This window comes from Eutrigla gurnardus (genome assembly GCF_963514095.1).
Source record: "Eutrigla gurnardus genome assembly, chromosome: 16".
NCBI classification, from domain to species: Eukaryota; Metazoa; Chordata; class Actinopteri; order Perciformes; family Triglidae; genus Eutrigla; species Eutrigla gurnardus.
The window spans coordinates 17,847,153-17,866,808 of record NC_139927.1 but is presented as its reverse complement, the minus strand read 5'-3'; the positions used below and the strand labels follow the sequence as shown (position 1 = coordinate 17,866,808).

Genomic DNA, 19,656 nt, shown 5'->3' with positions numbered 1-19,656 from the left:
CTCAAGGTGCTCGTCTGCTCAGACTCTCGCACTCAGACAAAGACCCGACACGAGGTGCGTCCTCGCGTCGGCAGAGAAAGAAAGACCCCCTGGGGGTTGGGTATTAGTGCCGGTACCACCACCGCATCATATCATTCCTCTCTTCCTAATCATCTTCCACCACCCAACCCCCCATCTTTAAGGAAGGCAGAGCTGCTGGCTCTCAGCATCTGTCTAATAGGCTGGATTTCTCCGATAGTGTCCTGACAAAGTGGGGCCGGTCTGTGTGAGGCCCCCCCAGAGATTAGCCAGCATTGTTGGGTCGTGTCGCGTCGTGATCAACTGCCTGACCTGAGGTGGTGGATGGATGTCACTAACCAACAAGAGCATTAGATTTTGCTGCCTCTGGTCTATCTCAAGCTGTTTAGTTACCTCACAAAAGTCCACATAGCTAACAAACTGGTTATACGCAGGTAGCTACGTCTGCTGGGTTGAGATGAGAGCAAGAGCATGGTCATCGTTCAGAGAAACCAATGCAAACAGTGGCGTCGTTTTTTCTGAAGTATGATCCACTGAGGACGATTCTCCTGGATTTTGGGGAGCCCCTGACCTCACTTGTAAAGCCACTGTTTGCAGAGTACAGAGTACATCCATGCAGTCCAGGGGATGATTTATATCCTAAGCAGCCCCTCTGTTTTAACCTAATCCATCTTTGTCTTGGTCTTTAATCCCTGCACCGTCTCAGCTCGGATGTATAACCCCAACTGGGTTTTCCTAAGACACCCCACTGTCTTCTGGATGCGGCTTCTCTCATCTGTCTCCTCCACTGACACTTTGTGTTTTGGGAGCTCCGCCGAATGGGGGCTGAATGGGGGTCCATATGACACGTGGAGTCTAGAATGTTGTCACACCTTTAGCTCCCTATTAAAAACTGTCTCATCAATGGACTCAGGAGCCATCCAAGACCCCTAAACCCCTTGCCACCATCAAGACTGTTTTAAGTCACTGAGAATAAAAAAAACTCTTTAGTATTCCATCCAGCACTTCCAAACTGTGTAGTGCAACAAGCTCTGCAGCCTCAAGAGTCCACCAGCAACAGTTCAGCCTTTTAAGAAAATAAATCACAGCGAATCCTTCGCGACACCGCAGGTGGATCTGCTGAACTCTCCTTTTCTAAAACCGGGTGCAGATTTGGGTGCGTGTTTTCTTTTCGGTGTAAAGAAATGCACAGTGTTCCCCTGGCTCATGACTAAGGAAAGAACGGACAAACAGGAGGTGGTTTGAGGTCTGTGCACCAGCGCTCTGCTGAATCACAGCGCTGCCCTCTCCTCCGTGTCCAGAATAAATCCCAGAGAGAGCTAGAAATGGGATCGCGGGTGATCCGCCACAGTCTGTCCCCACAGCGGTCTGGAATCAATCAGCCGGTCAGAACACTCCCACACTGGATGTCAGAAGTGCAAACAAGTGGCTGCAGCCATTTATTGGAAAGACTCTCTGAATGCTTCATTCAAGTTAACACAATCACTCGCTTACCGAATTACCACCATAAATTGGGTTACTGCAACAATAATAGCATTCCTATGTACAGTCTCAACCTGAGGAGAACACGCTGCAGTAATGAGCAGCAGTCTGCTGTGATCACGGCAGAGAGGACCCAGTCACAGCTTTAGGATACGGAGGTCATATCCGTCTGCCACAGTGAGGACTGCTCCTCCGCCTGGCTCGTGTTTGTGCCACGCCAGGTTCCAATGAATCCCCCCTTTTGTCCCTACACTCACAAGAAATATGACGTTGCGTGCCCAACACGGACGCCGTGCTCTTGCGTTCCTTCCCCCTGCTGGCCGGCCCTGAGGACAGCATCGCCGACATAGAGCAGGATTGTTTTGTTCCCATGATGTGATGGCCAACAAAGCCCCTTGATGAAACCGGCTGCCCCTCTGCAAGCCCACAATCACATTAGATATAGATGATGTCACTCAGCAGCGCCGGCCCCGGCTAGTCCAGGGGGCGGCGGGGCCACGAGGGAGGAGTGATGAAGGTTCTGGGGGAGGTGGTCTTTGTTTCATCTGCCCCAACCTCCCCCTCTCTCCCCCAGTGGCAGCCAAGGCCTTTCTCATTTTTTTTCTTTACATAGGTGGCAGCCCCCGGTGCCACAGCTCAAAGCAGCTACTCTCCCCCATCATCTGAGAGAAGACACGAGGCAGGGATGCGTCAGCATGCTTCAGTCGCTGACCGTAAAGCGAAGGGTGACAGGCACCTTAATAAAACTTGACTGGTCACATCAATGAAATGGCATTCCTCCATGATGGGGCTGTGTCTAGACAGGCAGATAAGAGATGTACCAATCTGAGGGCTAATTTAGAGGAAAAAAATCTACTTTAAAATCGATTAATACATTTACTATATTTATTTCACATCCAATATAGACTTACAAAACCAATTCAGCAGTTAAAATTCACTTCCACCAGAAACAACATTTGAATGCTTTTGAATGGTTCGGTAATTAGTAAAAACACATAATGTATTATATATCACTCTGGAAGGGGACGTTCTGCATAAAGATGACTTTTCCTTAAGGTATTCAAGCATATTTTTGTTCTGGTAATACTTATGTATCCTTACCTAATTAAACATATTAAAATCAGGAGTTTTACTTTTCTTATATTGGGGTTTTACAACTTTACTAGGATTGGATTTGCATTAAGTAAATGATCTGAGAAAACATTTTCAATAAAAAATTATGAATAATAATTCATGTGATAATTAGGGCTGGGTGTCGCAAAAATGATAATGATATGAGATGTAACTGGATCCATCTGGATTCTGATGTGAAGCTGTTAAAAGTTTTTTTTACTTTGTAATTTAATTTTACTTTGCATTGGTAGCAACCTGTCAATCACAAGGTAGCCCCGCCCCAAAAGGATACTCAGCTTTATGGTTTATTTGACTCTCAATGGACCACGCAATTTGTGTTTGTTGTGTGTTTAGTTGTTAGCCGATGCTATAGGCTACTAATGGAAGGCTACCAAAACTAAACCACATAGCAACATAAATCACTATCTCGCTCCAGGAGTAATTACTTACAGGTGAAGTGGTATTGGATGACATGTTGTTATAGCTTCTTGGTACATAACAGCTACCGTATAGTTGCAACAAAGCGACGCGCTAGAGAGCACTATTTGTTTGAATGCAAAATACAATTTCACCACTAGATGGGAGTAATTCCTACACACTGTCTCTTTAATCAGTACCGATATCTGGCCCTAGTGATAATAAAAAATACCTGTTTGTGCATGTCTACACAGTGATTCAATCTGGATGGGACGTAGTCGCCTCAAGTGTCCGTTGTGGCAGAATGAAGTCAGTGCATTCATTCCACGTTGTTTTGCCATTTAGATAAAATGATTAAAAAATACGTGCAATATGGTCACATGGAGCGGGGGATCGACAAAGGGAAGACGGCTCGGCTGGAACCTCAAATGGAGTAACTCTCTCTGGCACATTAAAGACAGCCATCGAAAGATGTTACTTTGTGCACTCCATCTCACACCTGAAACACACGGCGGCTCATGCATTATTCAAGCGTGCAGTGAGTGAATGAAAAGAGATGCTGCTATGAGCATCCAGGAGCCGCTCCCTGCAGTCCCTTCTTTGAGTTAAGGACGAAAAAAAAGCCTCTGATGCTCATTTTACATAAGACGACAATCCGACACCGACTTCTTTTTCAATGAGCGTGGTGGCAAAGTCGTTTTTAACAGGCGTTACTTTATTAATGCACGCCGGTCCCGGCGATGAGCTGTGTCTCCGCAACACATGGGGGACGTGTCCCACTTTTCACAGCCGCACATGTATGTAACGCGTACGCGAGTGTGGCTGTGTGACATCAACACATCAGTGGGGGCACTTTCATCATGTGCTCAGTGGAAGAGCTCTGAGGGGGATCAGTCGAAAGTGACAGTGTGAGAGCTGAGGTGAGCAAGAGTGAGGAGTGTTGCTAAACCTGACGAGCGCCGAGCGCGAGGTGGCGTTAATCTCGTCACGAAAACGCTGCCTTCTGCCACCGACGGCGGCGGTGGTGGCAGATGACAGGTGCTAATTGGCAATCACAGCCCCGCAGGCTGAATAACGCACGTTCTCACACCTTTCACTGAGTCTTTATCCTCCAGCGAATGGCACGTCGCATTAAAACACTGTTTTCACTGCTATCCTCTGCCATGACAGGAAAAGGCATGGCAAAAAAAAATATTCTCAATGTCGACAGTGATGTTCAGAGATGGGATGGAATAAAACATTTAAACTTGAGCAGATGGAGTTAAAGGTGCTGAATACGAAATTGACAACATACTGTATCGATTGCCTCTACATGGCTCTCACCATGGAGCTGGCTGTGTCGGCGGTTAGCAGCAGTGCTAACGGTGCAAACAATAACAGCGCTATTCTCCTTTAATGACAATCTGCTCCTCTGACTCTTGCAGAGCTTTTTAAAATAATTTAAATATGTCTTTTAAGTGTTTAACTGAAAGCACGGTTAATTATTAACATCCCAGCTGCAAAACACAAACATGCATGTTAAAACTTTAGCAACATCATCATGTTGTAGACCGAGTTTGTTTCTGTCAGAACGTGAGGACTATCTGATGAAAATAAAACTTAAAATATGAAGTACTCATATCGGTACTCGGTATCGGCAAACACTGAAATGTAAGTACTTGTCTGAACAAAAAGTGGTATCGGTGCATTCCTTGTGATAAGGCTCATTCAATCAGCTGATAACATTTGAAGTGGGTGCTGTAATTTGCACTCCGAGCTGGGCTTTCTGCTGAAGGAGGAGGGTGGATAGAGGGCTGTCGCACATCATTGTGTGTGGCTGTGGATGCTGGGGTGTGTGTGTGGATGCTGGGGTGTGTGTGTGTGTGTGTGTGTGTGTGCAGAGAGCCTGGTTAGTATTGCTTTTGTCCTGGCGTCAGTGGGGAGTTTTAGGGCTGCATTGTGTAGAAGTCAATAGCACTTCCACTCCTGCAAGAGAAATCTGTGAGGGGGGAAACAACGTGTTTGATGGACGTACCTCTTCCGGAAGGCTAACGACCAAGCCATTCTCCGCCTGGCCCACCAGCGCCTGGAGGAAGTACTCGCTGCAGGCGGCCAGCACGGACCGGTGCCCGCGGAACTCCTTGCCCTCCACCAGGACAGTCACATCGCACAGGATATCCTGCTTCCGCTGGTCGTTGAGGCAGAGGAGGATATTGGTACAATGAACTGTCGACTCATACACATACATGGGGGCTTCAGGCTTCTCATCCACGGACATTCCGCTCACGCCCTGCAAATAGAAGCACAACAGAGGGAGAGGGGGGTCAGCTTACAGCCGAGCCCAGCGAGCGCATACCGCAGGGCTGACATCAGTCCCGCCGGTCTGCTGCAGCCAGCCTCATGGTCCACCACAAGCAAGCCTGACTGACTTACTGACTGACTTCACATGCTCACTCCGCCTTTAACATTTAAAAGGCAGCAGAAATGTTGTTGTGCATGCCCCTGCTCAGTGTCGACCCGCACAAGTCTCCCATACATGAATCACCAAAAGACACACATTTCCACTTTTACACTCACCCGTCACTCTGCACATTCAAATCACATGCACAAAATAGGTAACTGGGCAAAAGGTAAATACACAGAAGACGTTTTTATTTAAAAACCAACTGCATTTGAATCCAAGGTATCTGAGGAGAGTCCAGCGTAACGCTCCGTCTCTTTGCTTTCTGATCCAGAGAGCCACATGTGTTTGTAATCTCAGGACTCACTGTAAAGGTATGCTGAGCAGCTGAGAAACACTCAGCAAGAAGAACAGCGATGCGAATACGGGGAGCAGCTTCATCACAGGGGAAAAACCCCAAATGAAACAATACCATTAAAAACAGCAGCTTCAAAATCAAAAGGCCCGCAGTTTTACCATCGGCTTTTAAAACAATAAGGTTGACCACCAGTTAATCTGACCATAAACTCATGTTCACAATGTTTACTGAGATATTAAAACAGGTAAGAAGTAGAGTCATTTTCTCATAGACTTCTCATACAGTTGCCCCCTGATGGCCAGCAGAGAGAATGCAAGTTTAAGGCGCTTCAGTGTTGGCTTCACTTTTCAGAACCAGAGTTTGTCGCCTGGTCAGAAATCAGAGCAGACACTGAAGAAACCCAAGGGTTATGATCTACTTTGGCTCCAGCTTTGTTGCCTGGCTGGAGTCACTGTAAGTCAGCGTAACTCCACACTTCCATCAAAACACAAACCCCAAGAGCATGTGCCCCTGATTTTCCTGCCAAACGTTCCATCCCAGCTCCCACAGCGATGACAGATGCAGAACCCTCTTCCTTCAGAGAACCCACCGGAGCTTCATCAAAAGGGCCGTTACATGAGGGCTGTGCCAAGATGCCCCTCTGCTACATGTGAGCTTGCGGTCACAAGTTTGAAATGAACTCCACAACTGTCATCTGCTGACACAACACCACACGGATTAAAGCCGCTTAGCCGACATTTGTAGCATTCGCTGCCCTCGACCCTGGTGGGTTTGTATGAGGATTCAAACTCAAGGACCCTTGATGAGAGCAGAACAAAGTGTGTTATTTCATTGAATAAAATTACATTTTCTGACAGAAATGAATGCCTTGACATGAGGAGACGTCCTCCTTTTGTCCCAGTTTTACACAGCGTTCCAAATTAGATTTCCTCAGATAAATTTCCATCTGTGTTTTTTTTTTTTTTGTTGGTTAACAAGCTGTCTAGAAAATGTGATTACACACACAAAAAGAACGTCCTCATTCATGGTACTGTTCTAATTAAATTTCTCCTTGTTATGATTGGAGAGAAAATATCTGAAGCGCTGGATGTTTTCAAGTTGTGGTGCTCGCTGCTTTTGATTGACAGCTTATGAGTCATAGGGGCTCCTTATGTATGGACATGTTTATGGAATGGGATCTTTGTTAATCTGAAACCTGTTTTTTTGTTGTAAATTAAGGGAAAATACATGAGCTTTCTAGTTTTTTTCCTCTGCAATCAACAAACCAAATTAAACAAAGAAAGCTCTCATTGCTCTCATGTATGAAAAAAAGAGTCACTAAAAAATAAGGAAGCACGGCTACTTCCCTTAAATAAATAAAGAAGCACCATGGAATAGGACGATATCGGAAAGTATTGCGGATTGCGTTAAAAAATACTCAAATAACAAATAACAATCAAAAATATTGTCACGAGTGACTTGAAAAAGCTGTCTAGCTCACTATTGTAGGAGAACCTCAACCCTCCCCTGCTTTATGGTTTATTTGACTCTAAGTGGATCATAATTGACTAAATTAACATCATGTTGTATTGAAGAAGACTTGGAACTAGAGACTGAGACCATAAACTCATGTTTACAATGTTTACTGAGATAATAAATCAAGTGAGAAGTAGGGTCATTTTCTCATTGACTTCTATACAATCTGACTTCTTTTTACAACCAGGAGTCGCCCCCTGATGATCAGTAGAGAGAATGCAGGTTTAAGGCACTTCAGCCTTGGCCTCATTCTTCAGATCTGAATGAAGGTTGCCTCCTGGTTCATTTCTTATCTACTTAAAGATTGCACCGATTCGTTCTACTTGAGTTGTGTAGGAATTTGAGGCTTTGAATCAGGCAAGTCAAACAAACAGTTTTTGCAGTGAGTGTCTGGAAAACATCAGGACAACATCCACTTAATCTATTTAAACTGGAAGCCAGACTGACCCAAGCCAACTATAGCAGGAAGTGTTTTCGTTCATGATGTAACTTATCACCTTTTAAAACTTTCCAAATGTGGTGACCATCTATACAGACCAGGCAAGGCAAATATGTGAATAACTCCGACCTATTTCTGACCTCAGGTTTATGAAGAAACTGATTTTGGTTGACACTTGAGAGAGCATTTCCAGAACGCCAAAAAGACTAATCACAGCCCAGCACTTTTGTCCAATCAGGTGCAAGAAGGGAAACCCATCCGATGTCGGAGCCCACTTGTCAATCATCTACAATCTACTGTGCAGCCTAATAGAAACGACGCATTCGGGGACGGGGAAGTGAAAATTGTGGGCCTGGCTTTGTGAGGCTACACTGAGCCATTAATTGCATTAAAGTCTTTTACCGTCAGGCCATTCAGATTCAGTTGTTTACTGTGACTGAGTTGTAGCAATGATTCGACTGGTGCAGGATGCTGCTGCAACACACGGTCTGGTGTTGGAGGGGGGGGGGGGGGGCTGTTGTGGAACAACAATGTCAGTCCAGACTTTTTCCCTGTGGTTCTGGCTGCTCTAACTGTTGTGTAGTTTGCTTATTCCCACCAAACATTTCTCAGTTGGCTTCCGAGGATAATGACCTGTCTTCCAAGAATAATGTTTCCAGATGCGGTTGCGAGGCTCAGAGCAATCCAAACGTACTATTTCTACCCCGGAATGCGCATTCGCTTAACTTGGAACTTCAGATGGTTTGTTGCAGTGGGAGGAAAATGCAAAGATGACACACACACACACACACACACACACACAAGCACTCAGCGTACACACACTCTTACAGACCGACACATACCCAGACGGATACACCACAAAATAGCAGGTTGTGGCAGTATTCTGATTAGAAGTGCTGATGGGTGCAGAAGATGTTCTTTCTGTTTTTGACTTCCTGGATCGTTGATGGCGGCTCCTTCTCGTTCTCACATTCCTGCGTAGATCAAAAGCCCAGCGTGATGGTGGCACTCCAGCCGCGGTCGGAGCTGATTTCGGGGCCCACCGCTGGCTGCTCCCGGAGCGAGCCCGCTGATCTGAAGGGAGGCTGATGAAGAGTAATGTGGCTGGAGACCCGTTGAGCGCTGCATTCCCCCATTACAGCAATTATGTTTGCGGCGCTATGGTGAACCGCACGCAGAATCCCACACACTGCCGTAGTGTTACAGAAGGTGCATAAGTGGGAGCGGAAGGTACTTAACAGTGCTTTCATTATATTACAGTCGAGTTTTCAACACTGATGTCACGTGAGTGGTCAAGTCTGTGAGATTGTGTCTTTTCTCACGTTGGGATCTAATCAGCCAGACCACATCCTGAGGTGGCCCGGCTCTCGTGGAGGTTGGATCTCAGTGAGGTGGACAGCATGGGGGCGCAATTCCCCCACAAGGGAGCAGTGGTGATTTTTGGTAGGTCATTTGTCAAGTTAATCAATGCAAGAAACAAGAGAAACGCTCATCAATCAATGAATGACCGCTCAGGTGACCCGTTGATTCAGGGCCAGTTTCACATTTGCAACCATTCTGGTAATGGTTGGACTGATGCTGTGTGAGCTGATTCATGGTCAGTGGAGAGGGCAAAAAAAAAACAAACAAGAAAAAAAAATATGGCGAACTAAGCAAAGTTTTTAACAAAAGAAGAACTGCTTGATTTCCCCCCCAAGTAACGTTCAAACAAACCAAAGATATTTAATTCAAACATGTAACTGAAAGAGAAAATCATCACATTGGAGAATCTGGAACAAGCCAATGTTTGGGATTGTTGCATGATGAATCACTTCCATCAGCTGAATTGCTACAGGCTCACTGTCACATTATTTCATCTGCAACACACACGCCACAAATTAAGAGCCGTGTTTTATCTGCAGATCACAGGTGTCACTGATCGTTACCATGGAAACACAGTGGAGGTACCCTAGGGGGTAGGTCAGATAACTCTCCCCGCTAGAATTAGTCAATGCTCATTTTCATGCACCAGTACATCAGAAGAAGAAGAGTGGACCAGAAAAACAAACATTTGATACACATTTGTGTATCATCTGATGCTATCTTAGTTTTGGGAGGGCGGGCGGGAATGTGGGAGACAGTGTGTCATAGGGTGCGGAGAAAAGGCGGCGAAGGCAGACGCTGGAAGACTTCTGGGGATGAACTAAAAAAAAGAAATCCCATCATTCACCATTCAGGAAGTACATCTGCAGCCCAATTATAGGCAAGGTCTGTTCACATTGTTCATTTTCACTCGAGTCAAAACCAACACTGACAGATACGCTACGAACTACAGCAAAGTAGTAAACTCTAAATCAAGTGAAGAATATGCACCAAAAACAGAGAGATTTAGCAGGGTGAATGTGAAGTCATTGTTTAAGATGTATATGACAAACACGGGATCGTATATAAGATTATTGATAAATCTGAATTGTTTGAGTCATGGAGAACAGGATGTGAAAGTGAAAACTTCTTCCTACTCTTTTCGGATGTGTTGTTTATATTTTGCGGTTTATTTTTCGTTTACGACCATTTTCTATATTGAGTTTGGTATTGTGTACAGTTCAGAAAAAAACTAAATGCTTGTATTGAGCACCTCTGTAAGTAATAAGTACTGAAGGGAACATTTAATGATGAGCAGCTTCTACTGTGGGCGTCTTCCCCAGATATATATTTATATTGTTTTCATCTCCAGACAACGCAACGCTAATAGTAGCAGAAGAAAGAACAATAAAAACTTGCCCAATTGAAACAAATGACCTCATCTTTTAGTGTACATGGGTTAGGCAGATTACAGCCATTAGTAGCGCTAGCTTCTGAGCAAGCTATACTGTAGCCCCTTTATTTGGTCCAAGCCAGTTGATGGAAACGCAACTAATTTGCATTCCGGGTATGCTAGATTTCAAACGTTCGCTTGGAGGCATGGGACGAGATGAAAGTTTCATTTCACAATTGTCCCTATTGACGATATTATCCTGATAATCATCAAAATGTGCTTAAAACTCTTAAAAGTGGCACTTAAACATTTTTTTTTATGTGCTAGACGATAAAATTCTGTGTCGTCCCCACTTGTTTGCTCAACTACAGACGTTCAAATCCGGCTCACCATCGTCTACAGTTCAACTGGGATGTGGGCCAAAGCTTGAGAGCCAGCAAATCAACGGAGCTTGAGTGAAAATAGCATTTTTCTTGGGTCTTATTTTTGTCATTTTGGCCATAATTGATATTAGTCATGATGATATTGTACTCATCAGTCAATGCGAAGATCTGGGAATGCAGCTTTAAAAAAAGAGGCAACAATCGACATCTGAAATGCTGGATATAATCCCTTATCAGGAAAAATGTGTGCACACAACGATGATAAGTACTGTACTTTCCAAGTAAGTGGTTTGATTTCATGAGCATTCTTTTTTTTTTTTGCCCCATAATCCCGGCGATTAACTTGATGGGTATAACGTCATTACTCATGCTAAAAATAAAAAACCACGCTGTAATATTATCCTTTTATATAAAGAAGCTGCTGCTTCGTTTCTAAGAAATGCTTTCGTGTAAATGATCATATTGCATTTTCTGAAGCCTTGCTGGCAAGCGGACAAAGATAGTGTTTGTCTTCGATCATTTTCTGACAGATTAGTGCCTCAGATAGGACAATGACTCAGCGTGCAGCAGAATGAGGCCCACGGCTCATTCGCAACACCATCTGTAAGCGATGAGTTGTTGCATATGAGGTAAAATCACATACAGGAAGGCCTAAAGCGCAGCTTACTGAGGGAACAATCATTCAAACGTCTACATGGCCTGATCATGACACAAACACAAATGCACCCTGTGACTCCTTGTGATAAACAAGGTTTAGTCTCAACTGCTGCTGCTACAGTCTAATAACATTATCCACCGAACCAGAACAGTCAGAGAGACTAACATGAACACTCCTGCCAGGTGACTGTAACTACACTGAGAATGAACATGGTTTTAATTGGAGTGATCACATTAGGCCCTTGGAGCAGAACGAGGTAGCAAATGCCAACCTGGGTAGTGATGATGATGGTAAATGGTAAATGGTCCTCATTTATATAGCGCTTTTATCCAAAGCGCTTTACAGTAATGACTGACATTCATCCATTCACACACACATTCACACACTGACGGCGGAGACAACCACGCAGGGCGACAGCCAGCTCGTCAGGAGCAATTAGGGTGAGGTGTCTTGCTCAGGGACACCAGGCACTCAGCTAGGAGGAGCCGGGGATCGAACCGGCAATCTTGCGGTTGCCAGCCAACCCTCTCTACCTCCTGAGCTAAACCCCCTGATGATGATGAAGATGGGGCGGTAACTAGAGCCTGTCCAGACTGCATATTAGCATGTAAAGTTAAATGAAAAGGTTTGCTTCATGACGACGTCTGCGAGCAAAAGCAATACAAGCAGGAACCACAGAATTCCTACAGCGACGTACGGTCTTTGAATGCAACATGCAGATGATACTTTTGGCCCGGTTTCATTTCCTCGAGTGAAACTATGCTTCCCCAAACCCCCGGATTCGTTTTTTTAGCAGCATTGGCCATAACAACAAGGTAAACAATAATATTTCAATATAACTGTAACTAAAGTGAGGTTGTGTAACATTTAGCACCAATGTTGCTTTGCTATCGATATTAGCACGGCTTGCTAACGTTAGCAAGTTATGTCACCTAACTTCGTATGTCACAGTTTTATAGACATATTATGGTTTCATGGTTTACTATGTGTTACCGGTGGAGGTTGGTGTGGACACGACAGGATGTGTTGAACATCAGCTCAATCTCAATACTTTATTTATTAATAAGTGTGATAAAACAATACACTGTAAAATATAATACAGTCGCATGTAAACATAATTTATTGATAAGGAAGCAGGATAAACACGTCACTATGGGTCCCAGCATCAAAGGCAGCACCAAATATGTTCAACACTGGGTTCCAATTTATAGGCCGAGCTCCGAAAACACCACATGTCCCATAATGCAACCAGCGTTTCTTTAACCTTCCTGCCTGGTAAATGTGTTTCAAGTCTTAAGTCTTAACCGCAGGCTGTCTGTTAATAAATAAATGTGTCGGCTCATCTGAAATGTGATTCACAAGGTTAAACCATCATTCCAGTTCATGTTTAAGACACTACTCGAACCTTGAAACGTGCGCACGTCTAGATAGACAGCACGTCATACATTTAATGGAGCCTAGGTGGTCCCCTCTAATATTTATCGAGAGCCTCGGCGGTGCTAATCACACCCAGAAAGGTGCTTCACTGCAGGACGAACTGCAGAGATCATCAGAACCGTGTTGATGGTTCATTACGAGGCTCGATGGGGACACGAGGTGTGGGGATTGATTAAACCCCGATCGGTCTATCCTGGCCGTGATGGAGAGCGTTAATGAGGATGGAGCTCCACACCTTTTCTATCAAATGTCTCCCCGGCTATTCTGCTATTACAACCCACCTCTCTGCTTTTCCATTGTTTGTTGTCTCCGGTCGACACTTAACAATGTGGTCAATAAGCTTCAAATGTATGAAATGATCCACGGGTCGGTTGTGTAAAAAAGGTTTCCACCTCACAAATAGTGCTTATCACTGTTGTGTCGTAACTTCGGTGGGATTACGTGGTTGTCTGTGGGTTGACACAACTCTCTGACCTCTGTGGTTTATGACACCGTTGCAAAACCCCATTGAATACCAAGAAATGTGCACTGTCATCAAGACTCAAATCAAGGTTGATTTTGTTACTTCCTGAAAAAAAAAGGCGTTATCTTATTACTCAATGTGTTTTTCATCTGCAAATGTTGGGCTTGCATGCTGTTCAGGCTCTTCAGTACAGAGAGGACAGTGTTAACACAGCAGATGCACTACCAAATCAAAGAAATGTAATTTGTTAAAAGAGAGGCCATTCTTAGCAAGAGGAAGGAAGCCTGCATTGCAACTAGTGAACTGTAACTTAAAATCTGAAGTGGCGTGGAAAAAAAAGAGAACTAATCTGCGAGGGGGGGGGGGGTTTGAATGCGTTTCAACAGCTCAGCATTGGAGCAGGTTCTTCACACCTACAAACGAAAACGAAACACACGCGATCTTGGGTTCGTGTTAAAAAACAAGCGAGTCATTTACTCTGCTCAAGATCATAAGACAAGCTTGAGGGGGGGGGGGGGGGGGGGGGGGGCACTCCGATCAGGTAAACATCCCTGCAGAAGGTCACTGGGTTGCTGATATTGATCCTGAGATAACAAATGCGAGACGGCCACGTCTCAGACTGCTGATGTTCAGCAGATTACACACAAGGAATGTGGAGGCATAATGACAACTGAATTATTTTACATGTGTGTGCAATTAAATCCAAAAAACATGGGTCCTCTCATACGTCTGTTTAACATTAGACACGGACAAACACGACAACGAAATAACAAATTTACTGACATTTTGTGAAATATCATCGTTTGGCTCCAAACAAGTAAGTTTATTATGAAACTTAAGCAATAAAGCGCTTGACTCATGTTAAACGTTAACGCGTTGGTTTCACACTAGACCTCCGCTCTTTACGGATCTCGTGGACTTTCACAAGAAACGTATTTGTGAAATAAACGTAATCTGGGAGAAAATACGTTTTCCTCTAATATTTATATTCCTCTAGTATTTATGGGAGTGTAATTTTTAGGAGAACAAACCGAAATCTATTACACAAAAGCAAAAGGTCCCCCACACTTTGTGTGTGCAAGATGTGATGACAGTTTGATACTTTTTTTTTCAAGGTTCAAGGTAAAAGCGAGCACAGAGGACACAGTCATCTCAGGCTACGGCTGGATTTATTATGCTCAAGTCCGTCTAAAAATGGATCAAGTGCTTCTCCCTCTGGAGAGAAATCAATACCGTCTCCCAGCGCTTCGATCAGGGGACTGAAGACAACACGGCATCAATCCCTGAACAGAGAAGCTCAGCCCAGACATGCGGAACATTCAACTGCACTCCAGAAACCTAATTTAAATGTGTGATGTCCTTAGCAACACCAAGTTCTACTGTGGTCATGTGACTTGGGGGGGGGGTAACCCAGGTTAGGCTGAGCACCCCTGGGCGCTGCCGAGCTTGCACACTACCCCTCCCCCGGCGCTCCTGCTGCTGACACTGATGAATGGCGGCGGCTGCGAGAGGAAACGAGCGAGCCTCCGTCTGCACAAACCTGCATCTATCTGCAATCGGCCTAATTAACAGCAGAGCTACTTCATCTCCCAGCGAGGGAAAAGGTCCAGGCAGTGACCTCAACCACGGGAATCAATACTCGAGCCACCGCCAAGATTTACCTTTTAAAAGAAACAATTAGCGAGGAGCACAGGATGCACACAAACGGTCGAAGACAGCTGGATTACGTACTAAGAAACTCATTATCGGAGCAGCCAAACACCTGCATTAAAAATACACCGAGGCTTATGTCTTTGACATCGGGGGGGAAAAGAAGAAAGGCTGGAGGAAAGCTTGAGTCAAACATCTTTGACTGCCTGTGATCAACAAAGCGAAATCACAGAATGTGGAAAGAGACGGTTAGTCAACGTCACTGTGGCGTCTGCATCTACACACACACAACAACACACGAGGAGCCATGAGTGGATGCATCTTGCTGACTAATCGGAAAAGATGCTGCTCACTTTGCAGAACAAAATCGAGTCAAAAAGCAAAGAACACAACCCGAGGCCGAATCCGTCTTGCTACCAAGATGCAATCGAGGAATTCTTTGCATCACTGTGATGTGATGGAATCCCCGACGCTACCTGTTGCACAGAGACAGACATGACTTTTAGACGGTTTCTATTCAAAGTCACAGAAATAGACAAAAAGGAAGCTGCCAGCGTACGTTGCCATTACCTCAGAAAGGCATCAGCAGCACGGATCCCGTCATCTTGTTATTCCAGTCTTTTTGCTCTGGCAACTTTCTAACGTCTCTCAGTGCATGTTACCATCGGAGCCTAACGGTGTCTGTGGGTGGCGAGTATGACTGAGCAAGCGAGGTATGTGCGAGTGTGCGTGTGTGTGTGTGTGTGTGTGTGTGTGTGTTTGCGATAGTTGTGTACGTGTTTGTGTGATGCATGCCAGGGTATTTTTGGACCCTGCCTGCTTAAATGCAGCTTGCATGAATCATGACTTCCCACATAGTAGGTCAGTGAGCGGGGTGAGTCATATTGCTGTCTTATATGGTAACGCGGTGCACATGTGATAGAAACACTGGGGTTATCTATAGACCGGGCTCGCTGTTTCAAAACGTCTGAGGCAGAGCTGCTGCGTCTCGGCTCCGTCTCCACGATGACTCGTTTGTCTTTGTCCAAGCTCCTCTTTCATATGTCTACACAACAAATAGCTCTTTCAGATTTGGGAATTTTATTTGCAGTAGTCCAGCCCAACATTTTTGGTGTGACTGAGCCAAGAAGCCATTTTTCATTTGACCCAGCCCTTAATGTATACACCACAGCAGCTATACATAACACGATATGCACAAGACTCTCACCACAGAGGACAACTAGGACACTCGGCCAAATCTTGGATATTTTGCAACCAGTGAACAGAAGTGACCACACTGTAACCGATTTTTAAAATTTTAACATGTATGCACCTTGCAAACAAATTCTCACACTGCTGCACTGCAATAGGATTGATTTTTTTAAAGGAAGCTATTGCTATTAAATGAAAGTAGTTTCAATTGTAATTACAGTAACACAAGGTGTTTGAATTAGATGAAACAAACCATAATTGTAAATTGAAAATAAAAAAACTGCAAAAAATATTGCAATTACAACAATTAGTTACTGTAAAATGTACAGCATATTTGGACTGTGGAGTGACAGGTGGATCTGATGAACACAAGCGGCAGAGCAGCAACCTTACTGGATCTGGATCCATCTGGATTCTGGTGTGAAGCTGTTAACAAAGTTAGCTTCATAATTCAAGGTCAACTTTAGAGCTAAGTGTTGAAGTCATCTTAGTATCTAACTGCATTGGTAGCGACCTGTCAATCACAAGGTAGCCCCGCCCTAAAGCATCCCCTGGTTTTTGGTCTATTTGACTCTAAATGGATCCTAATTCACTAAATGAACATCATGCTGGATTGAAGAAGACTTGAAACTAGAGATTGATTTAGTGAGTTAATAAAATCAAGAGAGAAGTAGGCTCATTATCTCATCGACTTCCATGCAAACAGAGAGGAGTCACCCCCTGATGGCCAGCAGAGAGAATGCAGGTTTATAGGGTCCCCTTAATAGAGCTGGAGGTTGCCATCAAGTCGGTGTCAAAGTCTTTTAAAGGGACAGTGTTTAGGATTTAGTGTTTTTTCTTCAACGTGGCCGACTCCTTGACGACAAACCACTTCCTATGAAAGGCTCATTCATAGCTAACAAAAACAAAATTCTTAGTTTCAGGTTTCAGTTACACAGACAAAAACCCATAAACTCATGTTTACAATATTTACTGAGATACTTCCATACAATCAGACTTCTTTTTGCAACCAGAGGAGTCGCCCCCTGATGGCCAGCAGAGAGAAAGCAAGTGTAAAGTGCTTCAGCGTTGGCTTGAGAGGTTGCCACCTGGGTTCAACATACAACATTCAGAGATTAATATAGCAGCAAACAATTAATTGTTATGCAACGATATAGCTGATGTCTATGAAGTTGCTCTCCCTCTGTGTGTGTTGTTATCCAAGCTTCTGTGATAGTTGTGCCGGCTGTGCATGAGTGCGAGTCCCAGTGTGGGTTCCCCATTGCTACCCTTCGGTCCCTCTTTAAAGACAACCCATGCTGCACCCTTCCACCATGCTTCCTGAATGTCACACTGGTAGTTTTTACATAACCCTGCTGACAAGCAGACAAACCGAAAGCCTCCTTGGCTGAGGGAATACAGTCTTTAACAGAAGAGAAAGAATATCGGATGATTATGGCATTTCCATTGCCGTGCTTGATATTCACACTGACAATTACAATGTACACCTGCGCACACTAGAACCCATTCGTCTAAACCTCTTCCTGTGCGATTGGCTGAATCGACAAGGAAACAAGTGCAGTGTCTGCAGACGCCTCAATCTGCAAGATGGAAGCGAAACACCCAGAAACCATCACTGCAAGGAGGGAAATTGGCCTTTGAGGGTTTCGGATTAGGATACGTGATGTGTTTTCCAGCAGCAGCCAGAGATGGAAGCAAATCTGGTGCTAATTAGGCCAGTGATTGGCAGGCCGAGGGGCTGCTAGCATGAGTGTGCCCAAGACTGGATTATGTGCTGCATTATTAATGGGGCCCGGTGGAAAGCGGATGGAGAGAAGAGTGGGGGGCAGGGTAAAAGAGGTGGAAGCCTTTTATCCGATAAAATAAATTCAGCGTGTGCATGAAGTTGAAATTCAACCGTCAACTGTGACGACAAAAAAAAGCTCAGGTTCAGAGCAGTCATGGAAAAAAGGCAAGTGGAAAGTCTCCCCACAGGAAGGAGTTGACACAGAGGCATCGCCCACGTCAAAACCTTCAAAAGGCACGTCTGTACGCATGTGTGTGTGTGGAAGTGTGTGATCATGTGTGTGAGTGGGCTGGAGGGTACACGTCTGTCGATGTGGCAAAGAAAAGCACTTTTTTTCACACGTTGCTCTTGCGTGTGCAACATCTCTAGTTTGAAGGATACACGCAAGGACTCTTGTTGTTTGTAGAAACATGCAGAAATGTGCAAAAAAAGCCTAACGATGGCAAAAATATCCAGCTGAGATCAAGCTGCCGCAACGGCAGGCTGCGAGGATGATGAAAGACAACATCTTCTGATGTGACTGATTGCAATCCGCCGCTGACGAGCGCGAAGAGACACGCAACGTCTGAAAACCTCGAGCTGGACGCCATGCTGACGCCTCGTTGCATCAACTTCATCTGCGTTTATTTGTTTGTTCGAGCTACCGTGAAAGACCCCCCCCAACACACACACACACACACACACCAGAAGGCCATGCGAGTGCTTCTTTCAGCCATTCACAAAGAAGCTTGTTGATCTTTTTTCCACCAAAGAAGATGCTCACTAAAAAATTATGTTAATCTTATCTGTGACATTATACAAATATTAGTTTCTGAACTAAATGTAAAAAGCAATATGATCAAGAGCCATTTTAAGATCCCTAATTGAGAGTCTTTATGACAGGAAGACCTTAGGCAGTCCAACAGGACTCAAGCAGACCCAATTAGGCTGACCCAGCCTGATTCCTGTCCCTGGTCAGGTCAGGACCTGTACCTGACAGTCCGTCTCCTTAAAGTAACAGTAAAGTGTATCGTATTTGCTGTATTTGAAAATGGATCTTCAGAGGACTTAATGCCTCCTGTGTATGAACATAATCTGTACTTTACTTATACAGTTTTCATCTTGTTCCGGCTAACCGTGACCTCAACCGTCCTGCAGGCCTTCACCTCGCCGGTGTAAACCGCCAGGTAACGTAAAAAAACCTCAAAACAACTGCATGTCATTGGGGGCGCCGCATGTCTCGGGATCGGCCGAACAGCCGTCGCTGTCAGTGTGAGGGCGGCGAGGGAGGAGGGGAGGCTGCCGCACGTTCACCCTCACTCCAAGCTACAGCTCACTCACATTACCCAGCCAGAGAATGGCCATACCGGGTTAGATGACCTATTGGCAGTAGCAGCAGCCACACTGAGGGAGCTAATTTAGGAAGTGATGTGAGGGTGAAAACATTCACACACACACACACACACACACACCAGTTGGTGCACTAGAGAGACAAGTGTACCAACAGGTACACATTGCAACATCACATCCTTAATTAATGGGAGCTCTGACTTGCAGATTCTCCAATATTGCATCACAGATGAGTCTCATCTTTTTAAAGTGAACATCCTTTTTTAGTCAAAAACAATCAAATAATCCGAAATAAGATGATCA

At 44.7% G+C, this 19,656-nt stretch overlaps 1 protein-coding gene across 2 annotated transcripts in view; it reads right to left on the bottom strand.

Annotated features, from left to right (window-relative positions):
* bach2b (BTB and CNC homology 1, basic leucine zipper transcription factor 2b) overlaps positions 1–19,656 on the bottom strand; it is a 476,383-nt gene that overhangs the window by 27,634 nt on the left and 429,093 nt on the right. For both annotated transcript variants that reach the window (XM_084029937.1, XM_084029938.1), the window contains one exon: positions 5,045–5,299. In XM_084029937.1, coding sequence (XP_083886063.1) covers positions 5,045–5,299 — 255 coding nt within the window. The remainder of the gene's footprint in view (positions 1–5,044; positions 5,300–19,656) is intronic.